A 19,762-nucleotide genomic window follows, 5' to 3' on the forward strand; every position below is an offset into this window, starting at 1 on the left:
GAGGAGGGCCAAGGGCATATGGTTAAGAACACCAGCTTTGGCTATAAAAATATTTGGGTTCAAATCTTTACTCTGCTACTTCTTGCCTGTGTCTCTGGCCAAGTCCCTTCTTCTCTCTGAGACTCAGTTTCCCCTCCTATGAGAGGAAGCTCAGTAGGGTGTCCTAGGGCCTTTCTTTTCTGTCAGCCAAGGGTTTGCCTGTCTGCCGGTGATGGAGATGCAGACACATGCAGTGTCAGGTGTAGATGGTCCCATGGAGGGTGGGTAGGGCGGCACCTTCAGCTCTCCCTGCCCTGCACCCTGATCCCGGGAAAAGCCAGCCAAAGAGAACCAGGGATCCCCCAGAGGAAAGAGGACAGCCATGAAAGGGGACTTACGGTGGCTGTTGGGGTCGCTTAGAGTTTTCTTATCTGTCAAGGGAAATAAAGGGAAAGACAATGACATAGGTGACAGGGAAATAGTGGCAGAGAAGGCAATGGGAAGGATGAGATGAGATGATGGATGTGGTGGGGGGACAGAGGCCCTGAGGACTGCCATGCTGCAGGCTGGGCACTGAGGCATGGGGCCGGGTTTGGGGGACCCTTACATGGCTCCAGAGTCCCCACCCCCAGGGCCCCACCTTCCCTGTGACTCACTTTGCATACACAGGCCATCTGTGCAGTTCTTAGAGTCGAGCAGCGTCCCGCTGCAGTCACGGCCTCCGTTCTGGGGTGGGGGCGCCATGCACTCGCGGCTACGCCAGTGGGCACACTCAGTGCTGCAGGCTGACCACTTGCTCCACTCCGTCCACGCCCCATCAACTGTAAGAGCAGGGCATACAGGAGTATGTGCACGCACAGACATGTGCACGCAGGGACATGTGCACACATAATTACGTGTGCAGAACACAGCAATGCGCCAACACACATGCATGCGTACACACTGTGGAAGGAAATGAGGAACCCAGGACACATGTGTGCCACACAGAGAAATCCACATGATATCCACATAGCCCCATGCCAATGAACAGCCAGATGCACCTGGCAGGTGGACAAAGAGGGTACAGATAGATGCATAAGGTCATCAACACGATACAGCCCAGTGCACAATTTACACACAAAGACACAAACCCAGGGTAAAGAAAAACAGTGTAGGCACAAACATACAACCCAAGGGAGAGAACACAGCACATGTGTGGGGGTAGGGGAGCAGAGGGGCTGCACAGAGAGAGGAATAGGAGGATGGCTGTCAGTGTGAATAGGGTCTGTGGCCACGGTGTGTCTTAACAGTTAGGGGCAAGAGGCTGTCCCTGAGGCTGCCCCTCTGAAACCTTGGCCTGGGGCTGACACACTGACACTGAGAACCCTCAGCTTGGAGGACAGAAGGCCCAGGCTAGAGGGTCAGGGAGAAGGGGCCACCACTCAGACCCTCTGCCTCTATCTCACCAGCAGCCCAGGGCAGCATAAGTCAGAGATCAGAGCATCTCGTCAGCCTGGGCAGCCAGCTGTGGGCTTGGGACAAGCACCTTCTGTTCTCCATGCTAGGGACAGAACGGCTGTCCTGGCTCTGGCACACAATACAGAAGTGGGACAGGGTTCAGGGTGGGGCTGGGCATGGACAAGGCACCTTACCTGGGCAGATGGTGGTGCAGGCGGTCTTCTGGAAGGCCTGGCCCTCGCAGAAGGCCCCTCCGTTGAGTGGGGTGGGGTTGGTGCAGGTCCGGGTGCGCTTCTGCCAGCCTCGGCCACAGCGGTTGGAGCAGGGCGACCACTCTGCCCAGCTGGACCAGCCACCATTCACTGCAAGGCGGCAGCTGTCACCTGGTTGGCCTGGCTCTGGAACCCTCTGCCCTCCCCCAAACCCATCCCTCACCCTGACAAGGCCCCTCTGCCGAAGCCTGGCCTCTCTGGTGAGACCCCATCTGCCTACAGTGTGAGAGACTCAGAAGTGGCAGGCAGAGCTGGGCTGCAACCATCAGCACCAGAGGGGACCCGGGAAGTCACTGTCTATGCCCCACCTTGTTGTAAGATGGCAAGGAAGGTCCAGAAAGGGCTGCCAGTTGCCTAGGGTCATCCCGGGAGTAATGGGGGCCTGGGACTGTGCCTGGAGCTGGAACCTAGTACAGGGCTCTTTCTAGAACTCTGTAAAGTCACCTCAGCTGTGGCTCCACTCCTCCCACCCACAGGGCCCAAGGGAGAAGCAGAGAACAGCTCACAAGCCTGGGCATTGGTCCCTAACTCTACAAGGACAACAGGCCTCTGGGCGTACTGACTGGGTCCTGCCTCAGCCCCCAGACTTGGAGAGAGTTGGTTTTTCTCCTTCAGAGTTAGGCAAGGCATCCTGAGAACTGGGGAGTGCTCCTGGCTGGGAACCCAGGAATGCCCAACTTGGCCATGAATTTTGCTGTGTTGTGACCTTGGTCAATTCACTTCCCCTCTCTGGGCTGCATCCTCCCTACCAAGCCAGGGGTCCCACCTAGCCCCAGGCTCTCCTCCCTCCCTTGACCGTGTCTGCCCCTCCCACTCTGAGAGGCCCGCACCGTAGACGATGACGGTGGCAGTGGTGCTCCGGCGTTTGGCCACGATGTTCTTGGCCACGCAAGTATAGTTGGCAGTGTCTGACAACCGGGCCTGGCGGATGATGAGGTTGTGGTCAATGGTGAGCAGGAAGTTGGTGTCCTGGGTAGGGTCGATGACATCCTCATTCTTGAGCCATTCCACCTGCAAGAGTGGGAGTGAGGGGGCAGTGAGGGCCCAGGGCAGGTCTGACCATAAACAGAAGAAGGGCAGTTCTACCTGGGTCCACACCACGGTCATGGCAGTGAGGCAGGGCCTCGGTGGGACTGGACACTGTACAGCTCCAGGGTTAAGAGCGCCATTTGCCAGCTGGGTGGTCTTGGGAGGGGACTTACCACTCAGGGCCTCAATTTCATCGACTGCAAGATGGAACTGAATAGCACCTACCCCACAGGGATCCATCGTGAGGATTACACGAGTTAGAATGTGTAAGGTGCCGAGAACAGTACTCAGAGTAAGTTGAGTTAAGCTAACTAAATAAGCGCTAGCCAGGAGTATCTGTCTTTATCATTGACTCCTCCCGGCTCTACTAGCCAGGATAAAAAGCCTGGAAGGTCATAGGAAGAACGTCCCCGGGTCTGGCAGACCTGGGTACAAACCCCAGCTCTGCCACTCACCAGCTACCTCACCCTAGGTGGCCACTGGGCCCCTCCCAGCCCTGCTTCCCTGCTGTAGGATAGAATGGTAACATCAGTTTGCAGGGCTGCTGCAGAGACCAGCATGCCAAGTGCCTAGCATATATGGCTAGGGATGTTTGTCTGAGCCCACTGTGCAGAGGAGGGTTTGGGCTGGGAGAGGCTGAGCAATGAGTGCACGGTTTTGGGATCAGACAGGGCTGATCCCAGGCTGGAAGTCAGGCTCCTGACTACCCCAACCGTCCACTCCACTGGGCAAAGCTGAGATGCAGCTCTACTCCCTGGACCACCAGTGCAGGGAGTATGTCTGGAACAGAGGTAAGGATAGCGAGAGAGGACAGGCAATCCAAAGACTGTGTGGTTTCAGGAAGGGGTGACCAGCTCGTTCAGGAAGGGGTGACCAGCTCGTGGGGGAGAACACACTCATACACATGCAGGATAGGACCCTTTGGCATCCAGAAAGCTGGGGCCTTGGGTTCCGGGTGGGGCAGAAGATCGAGACCGAGCTGGAGGTCCACCTAAGGAGCTCCTGAGTTCTAGGGATTTCTGCCCTAGCCACCCCATCCTGTGGGGTTATGCCTGTGGCAGACCCAGCTGGGATCTGGCATTGCTGTGTTCTGCAGAGGTGGCAGTTCTCTTCTCTTTGCCAAGCCTCGATCTCATCTGTGAAAGGGGTAGGGCTCTGGGAGACCAGCACCATGGCTGATGGTAAATACGGTGCCTGCCTGGCCTCCGCAGGCATGGCCACAGGGCTGTGCTCAGTGGTCTCTACATCCCCGCTCACCTCGGCCACGGGCACCCCCTCCGGCGGGCGGCACTGCAGGAGAACCTCATGGTCCAGGGGCACCTCCTTGCCCAGAGGCTCCTGATCGAAGTTCTTGCGCAGGTCTGGGAGAAGCGAGAGGGTCCCAAGGCAGTTAGGTGTGGGGAGAACTGGAACCTGATGTGCTACACTGTGGCCACTGGGTGGCAGTGCAGACCCAGGGAACTGTTCATGGGCCCACCTGTCCTTTGCCTGGGAAATTTCCTCTACTCCAAAGGAGAGGCTCACCAGGCAGACTTAGGGGAACAGGGTTCCCTCCATGACTCTGGGATCCTAAGCACATAGTGGCTCAGGATGGGGGAGGAAGCTGCCAGCTTCTTTTATACAGAAGTAGATGAAAAGAGGCCCAGGTTCTGGGTCTAGGAGCCCTCTCTGAGCTGGCATCCATGTGCTGGGATGTCTTTGCCACAGGCATCCTCAGCCAGGGATGCTGGAGGAGGCCCCACAGATGTGAAGTTCCCTCTCCAGCATCCTCGGGGATGGGGAAGGGTCCTGCAGGGACGGGGTGGGGGTCAGGGTGGCGTACAGGCGATGCGGACGTAGGCTCGGCGACTCTTGGTGGTGCCCGCAGAGCTCCAGGCCACGCACTGGCACCAGTAATCCTCCAGCCCAAAGAGCTCCTCCACCTGCTGCCGCGACACCTCAATCTGCACCTCGCGCACCCGCAGGCCTGGGAGGAGAAGAGAGTGCTGTCAGGGGCAGGGGCAAAGCAAGAATGTGAGGCACAGGACACCCAGGCCCTCCACCTCGGGTCCTGCTGGCTCTCTCACCCAAGTGCCCCTTTCCATCCATTCCTCCTGTCTCCACCCTGGCCCAAGCTTCATGGCCACTCACCTGCACATTGCAGTGGCTAACACAAGCCCTCTGCCCTTCCAATGCATCTTCTACCTGGCAGCTAGTGTCATCTCCAAAATGCACAAGTGGTGTGTCATTCCTCCCTGATATGAGACCCTTCATGCGGGCTCTCAGTGGCCTGTAGGGTCATCCCCAGGAGCGGCTCTGAGCTGCACTGTGCATTCACCGTCCCCACCCCACTGCAGCCTCACCCGGTGTCTTCCAGGCTCTCATGTTCCCTGGCTCTGTGGCTACAGAGCCACGGGGCCCTTGCACATCAGTCCCCTGCCTGGAACTCTTCTGTCTCCTCTGGGCCCAGTGGCCTCTCAGTCCCTGCCAGATTTCGGATCAGCCTCACTTCCCGAGGAAAGCCCCCTCCACCCTGCGCCTCCCCCACAGCTCTCCCAGCACTGCTCGGCACTCCCCCCACTGCACCCGAACTTTGTCTATGCAGCAATCACTCCCCTACCCAGCCTCGTCTCCTCCCAGCACCCACCATTAGCTGGACTCAGATTATTTATGGACGCATTCATGTGTTAAATGTCTGTCTCCTGCAGGAGAACAAGATGGGGCTTTGTCCTGCTCACTGCTGTGGCCCAGGGCTTGGCACAGAAAGGGGGCTCAGCACGTGCAGAGGTGAGACACCTGCTCTCCCTGATCACTACTCAGGCCACGTGGGCGTGGAGCTGAGGAGGTCCCTCTTCCAGGGAGCCCCTGATCTCTCAATGGCTCCCTGGTCAGGGCCTGGGAAACTTCCTACATAACAGGACCTACCAGCCTATACAAGGGGGTCAGTAGGATTTCAGTCAACCATCCCTCAACGAAGCCCTCCATGCTCAAGAAAGCAGGGAACCTGCCAGGAATGGGGACATTCATCTGAAGTTCCTCCCCAAAGGTTATAGAGGCTTCTTCCTCCTCCAGGAAGCCTCCCTGACTGCCTTGTGTCTCAGAATTGCTAAAGCTGCTCTTCCCTGCCACAATGTGTCCTATCTCATCCTCTCATTGCACCATGGATTGTTAAGGTACGCACAGCCGGTGGCATGGTGGGTAAGGACAGGGTTGGATGGCTGGACAGGTTTGCGTCCTGGCCCCACCCTCAAACCCCAGCTGGGTGACCTTTGCGAAGTTACTCAGTCTCTCTGAGCCTTGGTTCCCTCATCATAGTAAACTCTCAAGGTAAACTCTAAACAAGTTATGGTGACTACTCCGCCACAGCGCCCAGCCCGGGCCAGACACAAATATACTCTGGCAGGTCATCTGGATCTCAACCAGCTTCTTCTGTTACCTTTGAAGAAACTGAGGCCCAGAGAGGGTAGGTGGCAGGCACCAAGTCCCCCAGCAAGCTGCTGCAGAGCGGTCAGCTCCCTGGCGTCTTTCCCAGGTTAGAGCTTCGTCCCCTCACCCACAACTCCTCTCTGGACCTCTCCTGATGAAGTCACTGCTGTAACTCTCCTATTGTTGAGGAGGATTGGGTCCTTGTGCAGGGAGTCCAGACAGGGGGGACAGCCCCGTCCTGATGGCCAAGGATCTAAATGGGAGGCGGCTAGGGGTTTGCCATCCAGGGAGGAGACTGCTTCAGGGGTGGGTGGCAGTGCCTGCCTGCCATGGCTGCCCGGGGGCTGGCTCCACAGTCAATGCTGCATGGCCCAGGGAGCAGAGCCCTGCCCCTTGCTTACCAGACTGTGAACCTGGAAGACTGGGCCCTTTTAAGGGGGTCATCCATGCAAGGTTTCAGCAGCACCAATAGCTGGACAGAAGGAAACCACCACCAGGGAGGAGGCGCGACACCTCGTCCATGATCACCAGCAAGCAGAGATGCAGGGAGCATAGGACGGGGATCTCCGGTGTCCCAGGCTTGAGGCCTAGCACCAGACTGCCCTCCCAAGCATAGCAATGTCTGGACCAGGACACCCAGGGTTGGGCCGCCTGCCCCGATCTGGCACAAGTTGGTGGGGGGCTGTTCTGCCTCTCCTGGCCTCCAGTCATCCTCTTCTGTTTTCAGGCCTCAGAGAGTGCTAGGGAAAGCCAGGGCTAGAAAGTAGGAGGCTGAAGTGGAATCAGGCCCCACCACTGCCAAGGAAGCTCTGCCCATTATTTGCAGCTAATGGGGACAACAGTGCCCCAATTTCTAGGGCTGGCAGGGCCTGTGTGCCTGGTGGCAGGGAAGTAAGAGCCATGCTGTTATTATTAGTAATAATCACAGGGGTATTATTACTATACTAACGGCCCGTGAGGGGCCCCAGCAGGCACACTGTTCCCTTGCCTTGTCCAGACCTCGATGGCTGACCTCTGATACAGGCCAGAGGAGCTCAGTGGGCAGAGAGGTAAGGACCGTTTGAGAGAAAGAGGCCAAGGAAAGCCCAGAAAGAGGACAGAGGAAGCAGGTGTTTATTGACTGCCTGCTGGGCCCTGGCATGCTGCTCTGTGCTATGTGTGCCACCTGGCTCTACCCTCACCAGGACCTTCAGTCAACTTCCCAGTTTACAAAGAGAAGAACTGGGGCTCAGAGAGGTCGAGTGACTTCCCCAGGGTCACTCAGTCAAAGAGTGGGGGCAGCTGGCAAATATGTGTTGTTTAGTTTCCCCTTAAAAATTCCTTTTTCTGGCTGGGTGCAGTGACTCACACCTGTAATCCCAGCACTTTGGGAGGCCGAGGCAGGAGGATCATGAGGTCAGGGATCGAGACTATCCTGGCTAACGTGGTGAAATCCCGTGTCTACTAAAAATACAAAAAATTAACCAGGTGTGGTGGTGGGCGCCTGTAGTCCCAGTTACTCGGGAGGCTGAGGCAGGAGAATTGCTTGAACCTGGGGGGTGGAGGTTGCAGTGAGCCGAGATCATGCCACTGTACTCAAGCCTAGGTGACAGAGCGAGACTCTGTCTCAAAAAAAAAAAAAATTTCCTTTTCCATTTTTATATTTTGGGTGAGCATGGGACTCCAACTCTATTGTTTAAAATTATGTTTAAATTGTGGTAAAATACACATTCTATAAAACTTAGCATTTTAACCATTTGTAAAATACGGTTCAGTGACCTTGAGTACATTCTGGAGTATGGTTTTAAGCCTGACTGGTTCTGAAATCTGTGAGCTTTACATGACAAAACAGAAACTAAAGAAGGGGGAAAGAAGGACAGTGACACAGCACGTCAGGGAGACAGTAAGACAGAGAGAGGGGGAGGGAGAGAAAAAGAAAGAAGGAAAGCAGGCACGTAAGGAAAAGAGAGAGGGAGAAATGAGCAGGGAGAGGCAGCGAAATCAAGAGAGCCGAAGAAAGAGAAAGCAAAGGATCCAGACAGAGACGGGAAAAACAAAAAGCCAGGAAGGCTGCCCGGGAGCCCCGAGTCTGGGGTGGGTGGGCTCTGTCCGGTGACTGAAGTGGGGTCCCACCTGCCTGTCTTAAGCCCCAGGGAGGGCTTTTCACCCTGAGGGCTCTGCACTATCAACAGGGACCTGGTGGCAGTGAGCAAGAGCCCCTCACTTAGACTCAAGGGCACCCTGGGGGCAGGCTCAGTTCTGGGAGATATGGGGAACCCCAGGGCTCTGCCTCCTCCCCTGGGAGTACTGAGGGTCCCCCACACATCCGAGAAGGAAGGGACCCCACACTTCCTCGCATTTCCCAGTTTTGGCTGCTCTCCTCTCTCCCTCCAGATTTGGGCTACATCCCAGCACCACTTGAACGGTTATTTACTTAATACTCTCAACTTTTTCTTTTTAACCTAAAACAATTTATTTCGACGCAGGAAATGCCGTATCATTATTGTGAATGGAAACCAGTATCAATTTCCACAAACAGAAGGAACTGTAAAAATAACGATTGCATTGAATTCTGGGTCGGTGCCGTGGGGTGCCAGGGCCTTGAGGCAGAAACCTGCCCTCTTTGTTAAACAGGGAGATTGGCAGGTGTTTGGGAGGGCTCAAAAGCCCCCACCTGACGGGAACTTGCTCCCTGACAGAAGCAGAAGGATGGAGAGAAAATGGAAAGGGAGTGAGGGCTCACGGGGCACTCCGTGCTATTGAATGCAGTGGGGATGGTCCCAAAGTCAGGCTGGGACACGTGGCCAGCATTTGGGGAAATGCTAATCCAAGGTGAAGCCCGGGGTGGGTGGTGGGGAACTGAGGACCAGGGGGCACCATGGCTGTGTGAAGTCTCACATGGAGCCAGGCCTGTGCCTCTGGGCCTGGGGGGTCCTGGGGGTTCCAGGCACTGGGGTGGGCTTACCGGTGGCCTCATCCAGGCCTTCCTGTGTGACATGGTCGTTCTGGCTGACCCACTCGCCGTTGCACTTGAAGTAGATCTGCGTGGCGGGGAAGGCGCGGCAGCGGAGCTCCACAGGCTTGTTCTTCACAATGTAGGCGTCCTGTGGCTCCTGCAGGAAGTAGGGCAGCGGCTCTGCCGGCGCCGACGGGAAGGAGTCAGGGAGCGCCTCGCTGCCGGAATCAGTGCCTGCAGAGTGAGTGGAGACCTCCATGAGGCTGTGTGCTGGGAGAGCCCTGTGGCACCCCTCGCCCACCCCGGGGACCCACCGCAGATGCAGAGGGCAGGGGAGGCAGAGGTGGGGCAACCAGAGCCCTGCTGGGGACGCAATCTACAACCAGGGTCAAGTCTGGCACTCCTGCGGCCTCAGTTTCCCATCTTGCCCTGCTTTTAAGAGGCTAGGCTTTATAAAGAGCCAGTTCCCGCTCTGAGATGCTGTGTGATTGTACTTCATTACAGATGGAGAGGCCAGGGAGGTCCCGGGAGGGGAGGCAATCTGTCTGGGTGAGGATACCCCTTGGGCACCCCCCAGCGTCTGCTCCATTGTCCCTGCCCGGCCTCTATCCAGTTCTTCATGGTGACGCCACCAGATGCAATGGGCTGGAAACGGGGCTGGGGCTGGAGCTCAAACCAGGCCAGCTCTGCCCTGGAGTCACAGCTGCCCTTTGCAGCCCCGGCCAGGCTGGCAAGCAGGACAGGAGTCAGGGCTGCGGGGCAGGGGTGGGGTGAGCCGGCTGAACCAGGCCTGGACTCCATGGTGCTAGGCCCCTTGCAGGTCTCCTACCCCAGGGGAAGCCCTCCTTCCCAGAAGCCTCCCCACAGAGCTCACCTCCCATGGTCTGTGGCTCTCACCCAACCCTTGGCCTCTTCTCCCAACCCCCACCCCAGCCCTTAGCACAATGGATGAAGAGACTTCAGAGCAGACGAGGCTGTGCCTGTGGCAATCTCCTCCCACGAAGGGGGCCAAATGGAAATCCTGGCCCACCCGGTCTCCCTGGAAAGAACTGCACCTCAGGAGGTGAGACAAACAGGAAGAGGGGTGTGGCCACCGCCAGTGCCCAGAAGTCGGGAAACCGGGCCGCTGAGCTGCTGGTTTACAATCCACCTCCGAAAACGAATTTTCCAGTGCCAAATGCCAAATCATCAGGTGGCTGGGCACAAGCTGTCGGGGGCCTGTCCTCCTCTGCTGACTGCCCAGAGGACACAGTGAATGAAGCTGTGGGGTGGCGCATGGCTGCCCAGCCCCTCCAGCCAGAGGCCCCACCTACAGCCGAGAGAGTGGGGAGGGTGGTGTCCTGGGAGGCCTGTGTGGCCACTGGGATCATGCACTTGTTCTCTGGTCTAGCAGGCCATATTTGGCCCTAGGGAATCCCCCTATAGGCAGAGGGGCCAAGGGGACACCTGGTTTCCCAAGAACAGAAAGTCTGACTATGCTTTCTCTTTGTGGACCAGGAGAGCCTGCTGAGACTGGGGAACTTGGGAGAAAATGCATAAACTATCACCAGCTTGGGGCCTAGGCCCTGGCCAGTGTGTGTGGGGAATGGGGGTGGGGGAGCTAACAAGATGACACATGACTCCAGCTCCATCCAGCATGTTCTGTAGGGCCCAGGGAGAGAACCTTAACTCCTACCTCGTTACGCCTGATGAGCACAAGAGGTGGACACCCTTCCCCTGTCTCTGGGCTGCTCTGAGGATCCCATGAGATAAACATGCATGAATGCCTAGGTGGGGCCTGGCGCACAGTAGGTACATGTTGCTGCATTGAAAGAACAACTAATGCTTACCCAGCATCAGGTGCTATGTTTGCAGGAATTTAAATTGTTAACTTATTGAATTCTGGCACCAACCCTGTAAGGTATGTTCTATTAGTCCCCAGTTTAGAGATGGGTAAATGGAGGCTCAGGGAGGTTAAGCAACTTGTCCAAGTTCACACAGCTAACAAGAGGCAGATCAAAAGTTTGAACCTGAGAAAAGATTTCACCGTTTGGGCTGTTGTCTCAGACTCCACACCACCTATCATTGATGTAGCTCTGTAACGGTGTGGTGTGTCTCCACACCCGGGAATCCTAATAGCACCCTGACAGTGACCAGAACTCCATAGTCCACAGGGCTCTCTCATCAAGGGGACAGCAAGGCTGGAACTGTCCTCATTTCAAAGCAGAGGAAACTGAAGACCATTCAAATGGTTCGCATGACTTGCCTGAGGCCACCCAGTGAGCGGGCAGCTAATGTGGGAACAGCAAGGCAGATTCCTGAGGCCAGGCCAGGCCAGGGCTCTCTGACACCTGCTTCCCACTTCCAGGTACAGGGACACGTTCACTGTAGGCAAACTGGCAGCCCCCTAGGGCTGCTTGGGGATTTGATGAGATGACACAGTGACTTGATCACAGCCCAGGGAGCTGAACACTGGCTTCCAGTGGCCTGAGAGCTGGTTGCTGTGCACACCCTGAGATGGCCACTGAGGCTTCCCTGCCAGGCCAGGCAGCTCTGGGAGAGCAGAATGGAGCCAGGAGGGCATCTGGGCAGCAGAGAACCTGCCAGACTCCATGCCCACCACTGACCACCAGCATCTTGTCTCCATCTCAGCCCTGAGGGCTGTGGGACAGAGCTCTGCCTTCAGACTCAGAGGCCCCTGGGTCTGAACCAGCCCCTTGCTGGCCTCAGGCAGCTTGTCTTTGAAAGACAAGGATTGAGCCTCCCTCTGGGGGTGGGTCACAGCCACAGGAGAAGGGGCATGGGGGCCCATGGGTGCATGTCATGTGCCTACACCCATCTCTAACAGTACCGCCCCCAGCCCCGGGGTGACAGCTGCCTCTGTGCTTTGCAGCACTGCAGGCTGTATTATGACTTTGTTTTATAACTCTAATGCAGACCATTTATAAAGTGGGTACAGACAGGACTGAGGAAAGCAAACATTAGACATCCATTAGTGCAGCAGGCCCTGCGTCTGGCAGCCCTACCGCCCCACTCTTCCCACCCTGCCCCTCCTCTCAGCCCTGGTGCAAAGATTCAGCTCTGGCCTTGGCAGGAACGCAGGCCAAGTGTCCCCTCTGTGCCTCTCTGTTGCAGCAGCACTGGATGGCTCTTGATGTAGCTGTTGCCCTCTTGCTGTGTCCCTATACCCTAGGTGTCCTGGAGGCAGAGACTGCCAGGAGATACGAAAGAATGAAAGGCCCACCTGAGGTTCCTGCCTGGAGGGACCACGAGTGGACTCTGCTGGCCAGCACACAGTGAATGCAACTTGAGTAAGGGAGTAGGCCGGGCGTGGTGGTTCATGCCTGTAATCCCAGCATTTTGGGAGCCTGAGGTGGGTGGACTGCCTGAGCTCAGGAGCTCGAGACCAGCCAGGCCAACGTGGCGGAACCCCATCTCTACTAAAAATACAAAAATTAGCTGGGCATGGTGGTGTGCACCTGTAATCCTAGCTACACGGGAGGCTGAGGTGGGAGAACTGCTTGAACCCGGGACGCAGAGGTTGCAGTGAGTGGATATTGCACCACTGTACTCCAGCCTGGGTGACAGAGTGAGACTCTGTTTCCAAAACGACAACGACAAAAAACAGTAAGGGAGTAAGTGTGGGGCATGCCAGGGCCTGTGCAGAGCCCTCACTTCTCCCTGGCCCTGGCTTGGGCCCCAGTGACTGAGGAAGGCTTGAAAGGTGGGCTAGATGAGAGCAACCCATGGCCAGGCTGCATAGGTGCCAGCTGGGTGGGAGAATAATGGGGTCTTGGGGTTCCTGGATGCTTACTCTGCCAGGCGCTGCTCAGAGGGTGGTTCATATAAACTCAATGAGCTCCACAATAACCCTAGGCAGAGATGCAGAAATGTTTTGATTTTTAGCATATCAGTAATTTTTTTAGGCTATCCCAAGGCCAAAAAGAAGTCCCTAACAGGAATGTATTAGATCGCAACAGCTTTGTAAATATTTATATTCTGAAATCTTAGGATAAATTGAAAGAAAACATATATTTTTATCCCATTCCTAAATAGCCACAAAGAATTATGAATGGGGATGTGTGCACCCGTCGGGCGCTGTACAACTTCTCAAACTTTGGAATCCGAGTGGACACCACTACTCTTATTGTTTGTCGTGGGCTACTCCCAAATGCCACAATCCCAGCTGTGCAAAGATATGGTGCCAAATAAAGGAAAGCAGAGTGATAGGACATTGAAACTGTGAGCTACTTGTTGGTGCAGTGTCTGACAGCTATCTAGCATTACTGTGTTTCCCACATTGAAAATATCCCACGGCTCCCCTGTGAGGGTGCTGAGGAACCCTGGGATAATTTGGCACACAGTTTGGGAACCACAGGCCTATGAGTTGCATATGATTATTATCCCCACAGTGCAGATGAGGAAACTGAGACCAAAAGTGTTTAAGTGACTGGTATAGAGCTATAAAGCGAGTAAGTGGCATCGCTAGGGGGCAAATTCAGGGAATCTGATACCAGAATCTGTCTTCTGAGCTCTGCTGAACTGGAAATGGGCATTTAAGTCTACTATGTGCTACTCCTCACAACTCTTCCCATTTTACAGATGAAAACGTGGGGCAACAAGGGACATGAAGGGTCACCTGGTCGATGGCAGGAAGCAAGGCTTGAGCCGCGTCTCTCAGCCCCGCCTCCCTGGCCTCTCTGCAGGACTTCCTGCCGCTCTGTCTCTACAGAGGAACCGCATCTAAGATAGGCTCCCCTAGAAGTCTTTGCCTCAGCCAGGCCGGGTCTGGGTTTCCTGCTGGCAGGAAAATTCCCACAGAAAGTGTTTTTTCCTAATAGTAGAACTCATTTGGGCCTAAGTTGCAAAAGTGCAGCCTGCCTTTAAAGCTGCATCCAAGAATGGTCCAGATATCCCGCCAAGAAGCTATGAAAGAGGACACATCCCTGCACAGATGTAACAACAAGACAGTCAAATGAAGGACAGGAAAAATCGCTGGAGGCAGAGGCCCTGGGTTTGCATCCCAGCTGGGGACTGGCACTGCTGTGTGTCTGTTCTCTCCCAGGCCCTGGAGTTTCCGTCTGTCAAATGAGGAGGTTGGCCAAGTCAGTCTCTTAAGCCCTCCTCTGCTTCTAACACTTGGAGGTTTAAAGATCCCTTAAGGGGAATCTGTTCATGTGTGAAAATGTCCAGTTGAGTAAATGTTTTTCTTCAGAAAGCACATTTGCTTAAGTTAGGGTCCCTTTCCTTGCCTTTGCTATAGGGTGGTCTTAAAGCAGAGCGTGGGTAGAACCCGGGGAAGGAGGAGGAGAAAACATTTACCCTTGGGCTCTCCTAACCATGCTCCAGCCTACCCATCCCAGGCCTTAGATCAAAATGACCACCAGCACCTGTGGATGGGACCTCCGAGGGGCGCCATTCAAACTCTCACCTCTAATTTGCCTTTACCTGCACATATGAGGTCTCTATGGAAGTTACTTAAAGGGCCATCTCATCCAATGTCTCCCATCAACTCCTCAGCCAACCTTGACTCACATACCTGTGGGGACGGGGAACTCATCACTGCTTTTCTCAGCAAGGTTCTTCTTTGGACAGACCTAATAGTTAGAAAAGCCTTCCTTACTCTCAGCTGCAATTTGAGATTCCAGCCATTGCTAGAATTCTAACTTTTTTTTTTTTTTTGAGACAGAGTCTTGCTCTGTGGCCCAGGCTGGAGTGCAGTGGCACAACCTCGGCTCACTACAACCTCTGCCTCCCGGGTTCAAGCAGTTCTCTGCCTCAGCCTCCCGAGTAGCTGGGATTACAGTCACTGCCACCACACCCAGATAATTTTTGTATTTTTAGTAGAGACGGGGTTTCACCATCTTGGCCAGGCTGGTCTTGAACTCCTGATCTCGTGATCCAGCTGCCTTGGCCTCCCAAAGTGCTGGGATTACAGGCATGAGCCACCGCACCCGGCCTAGAATTCTAACTTCTAAACTAACTAAACAGCACACTTCCAACTAAACAGTGCACTTCCCAGTCTGGAGCTTACAGCCTGGTCTCCCAGGCGATCTTATCCAAATATTCTCTAGAAGACACATTTTTGCACCCCTCACCTCCATGCTGGCTTCCTTATGGACAAGTTCCTCATGTCACCACCCATTTAAAATGCAGGAGGGTGAGGTGACCAGGCTAGGGTCTAGCGGGCACCTTCCTGCTTCTGGAAAGCCTGTTTGGAGTCAGACAGCTCAAAGGCTCCTTCGCAGTTTTGGTGGCTGCTCCTGGAGGGCAGGGAACACACTGTGCTCTTCCTGGTGTCCCCCATGGGCAACAGGGCGCCTTCTGGGAGTGGAGTGGAGCTGGTTGGATAGCAGGCCCTGTGCCCATCTGTAGGCTTCTTCCCAGGGGTTGGGCCTGTGCAGCGCCTGCTGTGGAGACACAGGCTTGTGGAAGAGGTGTCAGACTCTGACCCATCTGGATGAGGAGTGAGGGCCCAGGAGGCGAAGGGGTGAGTTCAGGATAAATGTAAAGACACTATACTGCTCAGAGGGTCTTCTGAGAGGAGGGGGCGGCTCCAACATTCCTAAGCGAGAGATTGTCACTATTCCCAGGGGAAGCCAGGGAGTGCTATGGCCCCTACCACGCCTCTGAGCCTGGGCCCAGGCTGACCCAAGAGCCAGCAGTCCTGGTTCCAAGCCTCACCCTGCACTGAGACCTTGGGAGGTTGTTTGACCTCTCAAGGCCTCAGTTTCCCCATCTATAAAGAAGTGACTAGCAGTTCCTGCTCTGTCAATTTTGGGGTATTGCTGCGAAAGGTCAACTGAGAAAACAGATGCAAATATCTTTCTTAACAAGCACTGTGGGCTGGGCGTGGTGGCTCACGCCTATAATCCCAGCACTTTGGAAGGCCAAGGCTGGCGGATCACCTGAGGTCAGGAGTTCGAGACAAGCCTGGACAACATGGCGAAACCCTGTTTCTACTAAAAATACAAAAATTAGCTGGGTGTGGTGGCCGGTGCCTGTAATCCCAGCTACACGGGGGGCTGAGGCACAAGAATTGCTTAAACCTGGGGGGCAGAAGTTGCGAGATCTCACCACTGCACTCCAGCCTGGGTGATGGAGAAAGACTCCATCTCCAAACAAACAAACAGGCAATGCAAGTGCCCGGGAGCGGCAGCAGGCAGGACCTGTTCTCTAGCTGAACTGTGTGTGGGAGGTCAGACACCCCACAGGCCGTTTCCTTGGCCTAGCACCACCTGAGCCCGAGTAGATGAGACACATAGAAAGTCAATGTTCAGAGAGCCTGGAGCCCCTGGAGTCCTGCGTTCTACCGGTTCAGAGAGGGGAAGTGACTAATGCAACACCACACAGCAAATTAACAGCCAAGCTGGACCAGAGCCCAATTGCTGATTCAGGACTGAGGCAGGAGAGCGGGCCCAGAAAGACAGTACAGCCATGGCAGGGTTGTGGGTGAAGGCTTGGGCTCTGTGATTCCCATGCCTGGGATGGAAATTCCTGCCATCCATCTCAGCTGGGTCCACTTCCGGTCAGACCTGTTGCCCAGGGTGGAGACCTCAGAGGGAAGCTGCTGTGGTCTGGTAGGGAAGGCCTTGAAACCCCCACCGCTGGCTTTTGTCTGCAGGCCTGGGACCCCCAGGCTTACCACCAGGGGTGGGCATCTGTAGCCATGCAGGGTTGTGTGTCTCCAGGGCTGACTGGCTCAGGACAGGGAGGGCAGAAGGAGTCAGGCGGGAGGTGAGGACAGAGAAATGCCCCACGCTGGGCACATTTATCATCAGTAATCACAGTCTTTCTCTAGCCCCTGGACACTGGCTGATTCTCCCCAGACTTGACCTCCCACTGCATGGAAAATCTCTCCCATTCACTGTGTGGCTGATGTGCTCAGTGGGGAGCGGGGAGAGTTGGGGGAGAGAAGCCCATTTATTATTATGTTTTAAAAACACACAACCCCACATGGAAGGACCCCTCCCTGGACACAAAGCCCTTCCTCCATCTGGCCCTGGCTCCTTGCGGCTGTGGGGTTCAGGCTGGGGCCCCCTCGGAGGCGGTCACAATGGCCGTTACCGATGACAAATGGGGGCTGGCGGGCTCGAGGGATGCCGAGTCATTCCTAACAAAGGCGGCTCCTCACGCAGCCCTTTTCCCACACCCTCTGCACCCATCTGTGCCCTGACATCACTTCCTCTGCTGCCACAGGAAGCAGCTTCGCCAAGGTGGCCAGCTGGGGCAGGGGCCTGCATCCTGAAGAGTGTGTCCAGCTGCTCCTCTGAAACGTCTCCCTCGAAGGACTGTGGGGCAGGTGAAGGAGTGGATGGGAGGCTGGGGTCGAGGCCCCAGGGCAGGTGCAGTGCTGGGATGAGCCCGGACCCGGCTGTGGGGACCACACTGCTTACAGAGCTGGAAAGGGCACTACGGTCACTGGGTCACTGGCCACCCCGACTCCCACCCCCACCCTCCCTCCAGACCCTTCCTCTGGCTTTGGGTTCCTTTGGCTCAGGCTTGGGGCTAATTTTTGGTTCCTTTTCCAAGTTTCAGGTCTGATGGGGTCACTGTGATAGAGGCCTGGGCCCTGAGACGGGGATATTCTGTTTCCCCTTCTTTTCCCAGACAAGGAGCTCAAAGCCCTCTCATCCACGCTCCTGCGGGTAATAAGCATATTCCTGCACCTGACACTTAAAATCCTGTGTGTTCCAACGAGACAGTGCACATCATCATCAACACAATGACCCTGCAAAGCTGTTCCATTTTACAGACGCGAAACTGAGGCAGAGGAGTGAAAGGACGTGTTCAAGGTCACAGCCACCAAAACCCACAATGGCCCTGAGGGCCCAGCAGGGGCAGCTATTGTTCTGTCCTCTCAGGAGCTCACTAGTTTGCTGGAGGGGACGGGGTCTCAGTTTCCTGACTCCAGCACTTGGCTTCCCTTGCTCTGTGGACCTGCCCCTCCTAAACCGAGATCCAGGGGTAAGGCCTGGGGCCAGCCTGGCCCCCCACTCAGTGACAGGTGGCAAGCCCCCTCAGACACACACGCTCACACCAACAGGCCCACACATGCCCAGCCAGGTTACATCCACAGCTATCTACAGGGACACCCTGAGAGCCCCGCCCAGGCTGGGACCGTGGCACCTTTCTCAGGGTGGGCCTGTGTCAATGCTGCTGTCCCCCTAAGGCAATGGCAGGCTCCCCACCTGTGACTCAGACCTGCTATTTTAAAGGTCACCTCTCCCTGACCCAGGGTTGGCATGGGGTGAGTTTGAGCTGCAATCTTAGACTCTACCAAGTGCCCAGTTGTTCAGGTCCCATCTGGGGAGGGTGCCTGGTGGCTCCCTTTCCTTCACCCCACTTCCAGTTCGTGCTGCTGGAGGGACCTGGTGCTGCCAGATGAACCTGGAAGATATGCCTCACACTGCACGACCGCCCCCACCACCTGCTGAGGTCTCCAAGCCCAGGTCTTCCCGCCTGGACCCTTCCTCTCCCTGGGCTCCCTATCTTTCCTTTGCTCCTAAAACCCACTTTCCTCTTAACACCAGAGTGATCTCATAAGAGAGAAACCCCGCCCTCTAGTGGTGTACAGCCTCCTTCGGCTTCTCTGTGCCCCTGGAGAAAGTCCTAAGCTACCCAGAACCCTCCAACCTCATGGACTCACCAATCAATCTTCCTCCCTCCCTCCCTCCCTCCTTCCCTCCCTCCCTTCCTCCCTTCCTTCTTTCCTGCCTGCCTGCCTTCCTGCCTTCCGTCTCACTCTGTCACCCAGGCTGGAGTGCAGTGGTATGATCTCAGCTCACTGCAACCACCTGGGTTCTCCTGCCTCAGCCTCCCAAGTATCTGAGATTACAGGCACATGCCACCACGCCCACCTAATTTTTGTGTTTTTAGTAGAGAGGGGGTTTCACCATGTTGCCCAGGCTGGTCTCGAACTCCTGACCTCAGGTGATCCACCTGCCTTGGCCTCCCAAAGTGCTGGGATTACAGGAGTGAGCCTTTGCGCCTGGCCAACTCACCTATCTTTCACTGTGCTCCAAGCCCCACCAGGCGTGTTTCCCTGGGACATGCCTTGCTTGTTCCAGCCTCAGCGCCTCTGCTGGTCTCTTCTTTTGGAGCGCCTCCCCCAACCCTGCCCACACACACATATTCTCTTGGCTGGCTCTTTGTCATTGAGATCCCAACTTAAATGCTTCCTCTCCATCGAGGCCTTCCCTGACCACCCAGTGAAAATGCACTATCCTCCACCCTCCCCGTGCTATCTCAATGCCTTTTTTCCCCTTGGCAGGCTCACCTCTCTCTGGAATGACCTTCTTTGTGTATGCATTTGTTAGCTTGCTGTCTGTTTCTGGACAAGTCAGCTTTCTGGAAGGCAAGTTCCTCGAGGGCCTGGGAATCTTGTTTGTGGTGTAGATGCGTCCACTGGGGACACAGGACAAGCACTGGGGTGGCAGGTGGAGTGGGGAGAGAGCAGTCAGAGGGGGTTTGGGCAGTGGAGGGCGGGTAAGAGGGCTGACCTGGGCTACAGAAGCCCATCCCTTGGGAAATTCCATGCTGCGGGACTCCACTAACTGATGGAACTTCAGAGACCATCTAATCGCTGCCCTCGAGGATGGAGACCAGAGAGGGTGTGGTCTGGCTTCAGATCACACAGCACCTGAGCAGCAGAGCCAGAAAGAGAAACTGTGCAGCAGACTCCCAGGAAAGGGGCAGGGGGGACTTCATTTTTCTAAACTCCTTT

At 55.7% G+C, this 19,762-nt stretch overlaps 1 protein-coding gene across 2 annotated transcripts in view; it reads right to left on the bottom strand.

The window, feature by feature from the left end:
- The window catches only part of UNC5B (unc-5 netrin receptor B), a 91,426-nt gene that overhangs the window by 13,417 nt on the left and 58,247 nt on the right, over positions 1–19,762 (bottom strand). For both annotated transcript variants that reach the window (XR_013398096.1, XM_015147432.3), the window contains exons 2-8: positions 9,067–9,291; positions 4,540–4,683; positions 3,975–4,078; positions 2,519–2,699; positions 1,611–1,778; positions 636–800; positions 378–410 (exon numbers count right to left, since the gene is read on the bottom strand). Coding sequence is in view for 1 of the 2 variants with exons in the window: in XM_015147432.3 (XP_015002918.3) it covers positions 378–410; positions 636–800; positions 1,611–1,778; positions 2,519–2,699; positions 3,975–4,078; positions 4,540–4,683; positions 9,067–9,291 (1,020 nt within the window). In the remaining variant the exon portion in view is untranslated. The remainder of the gene's footprint in view (positions 1–377; positions 411–635; positions 801–1,610; positions 1,779–2,518; positions 2,700–3,974; positions 4,079–4,539; positions 4,684–9,066; positions 9,292–19,762) is intronic.

The sequence above is a fragment of the Macaca mulatta genome, chromosome 9 (assembly GCF_049350105.2).
Source record: "Macaca mulatta isolate MMU2019108-1 chromosome 9, T2T-MMU8v2.0, whole genome shotgun sequence".
Taxonomy (NCBI): domain Eukaryota; kingdom Metazoa; phylum Chordata; class Mammalia; order Primates; family Cercopithecidae; genus Macaca; species Macaca mulatta.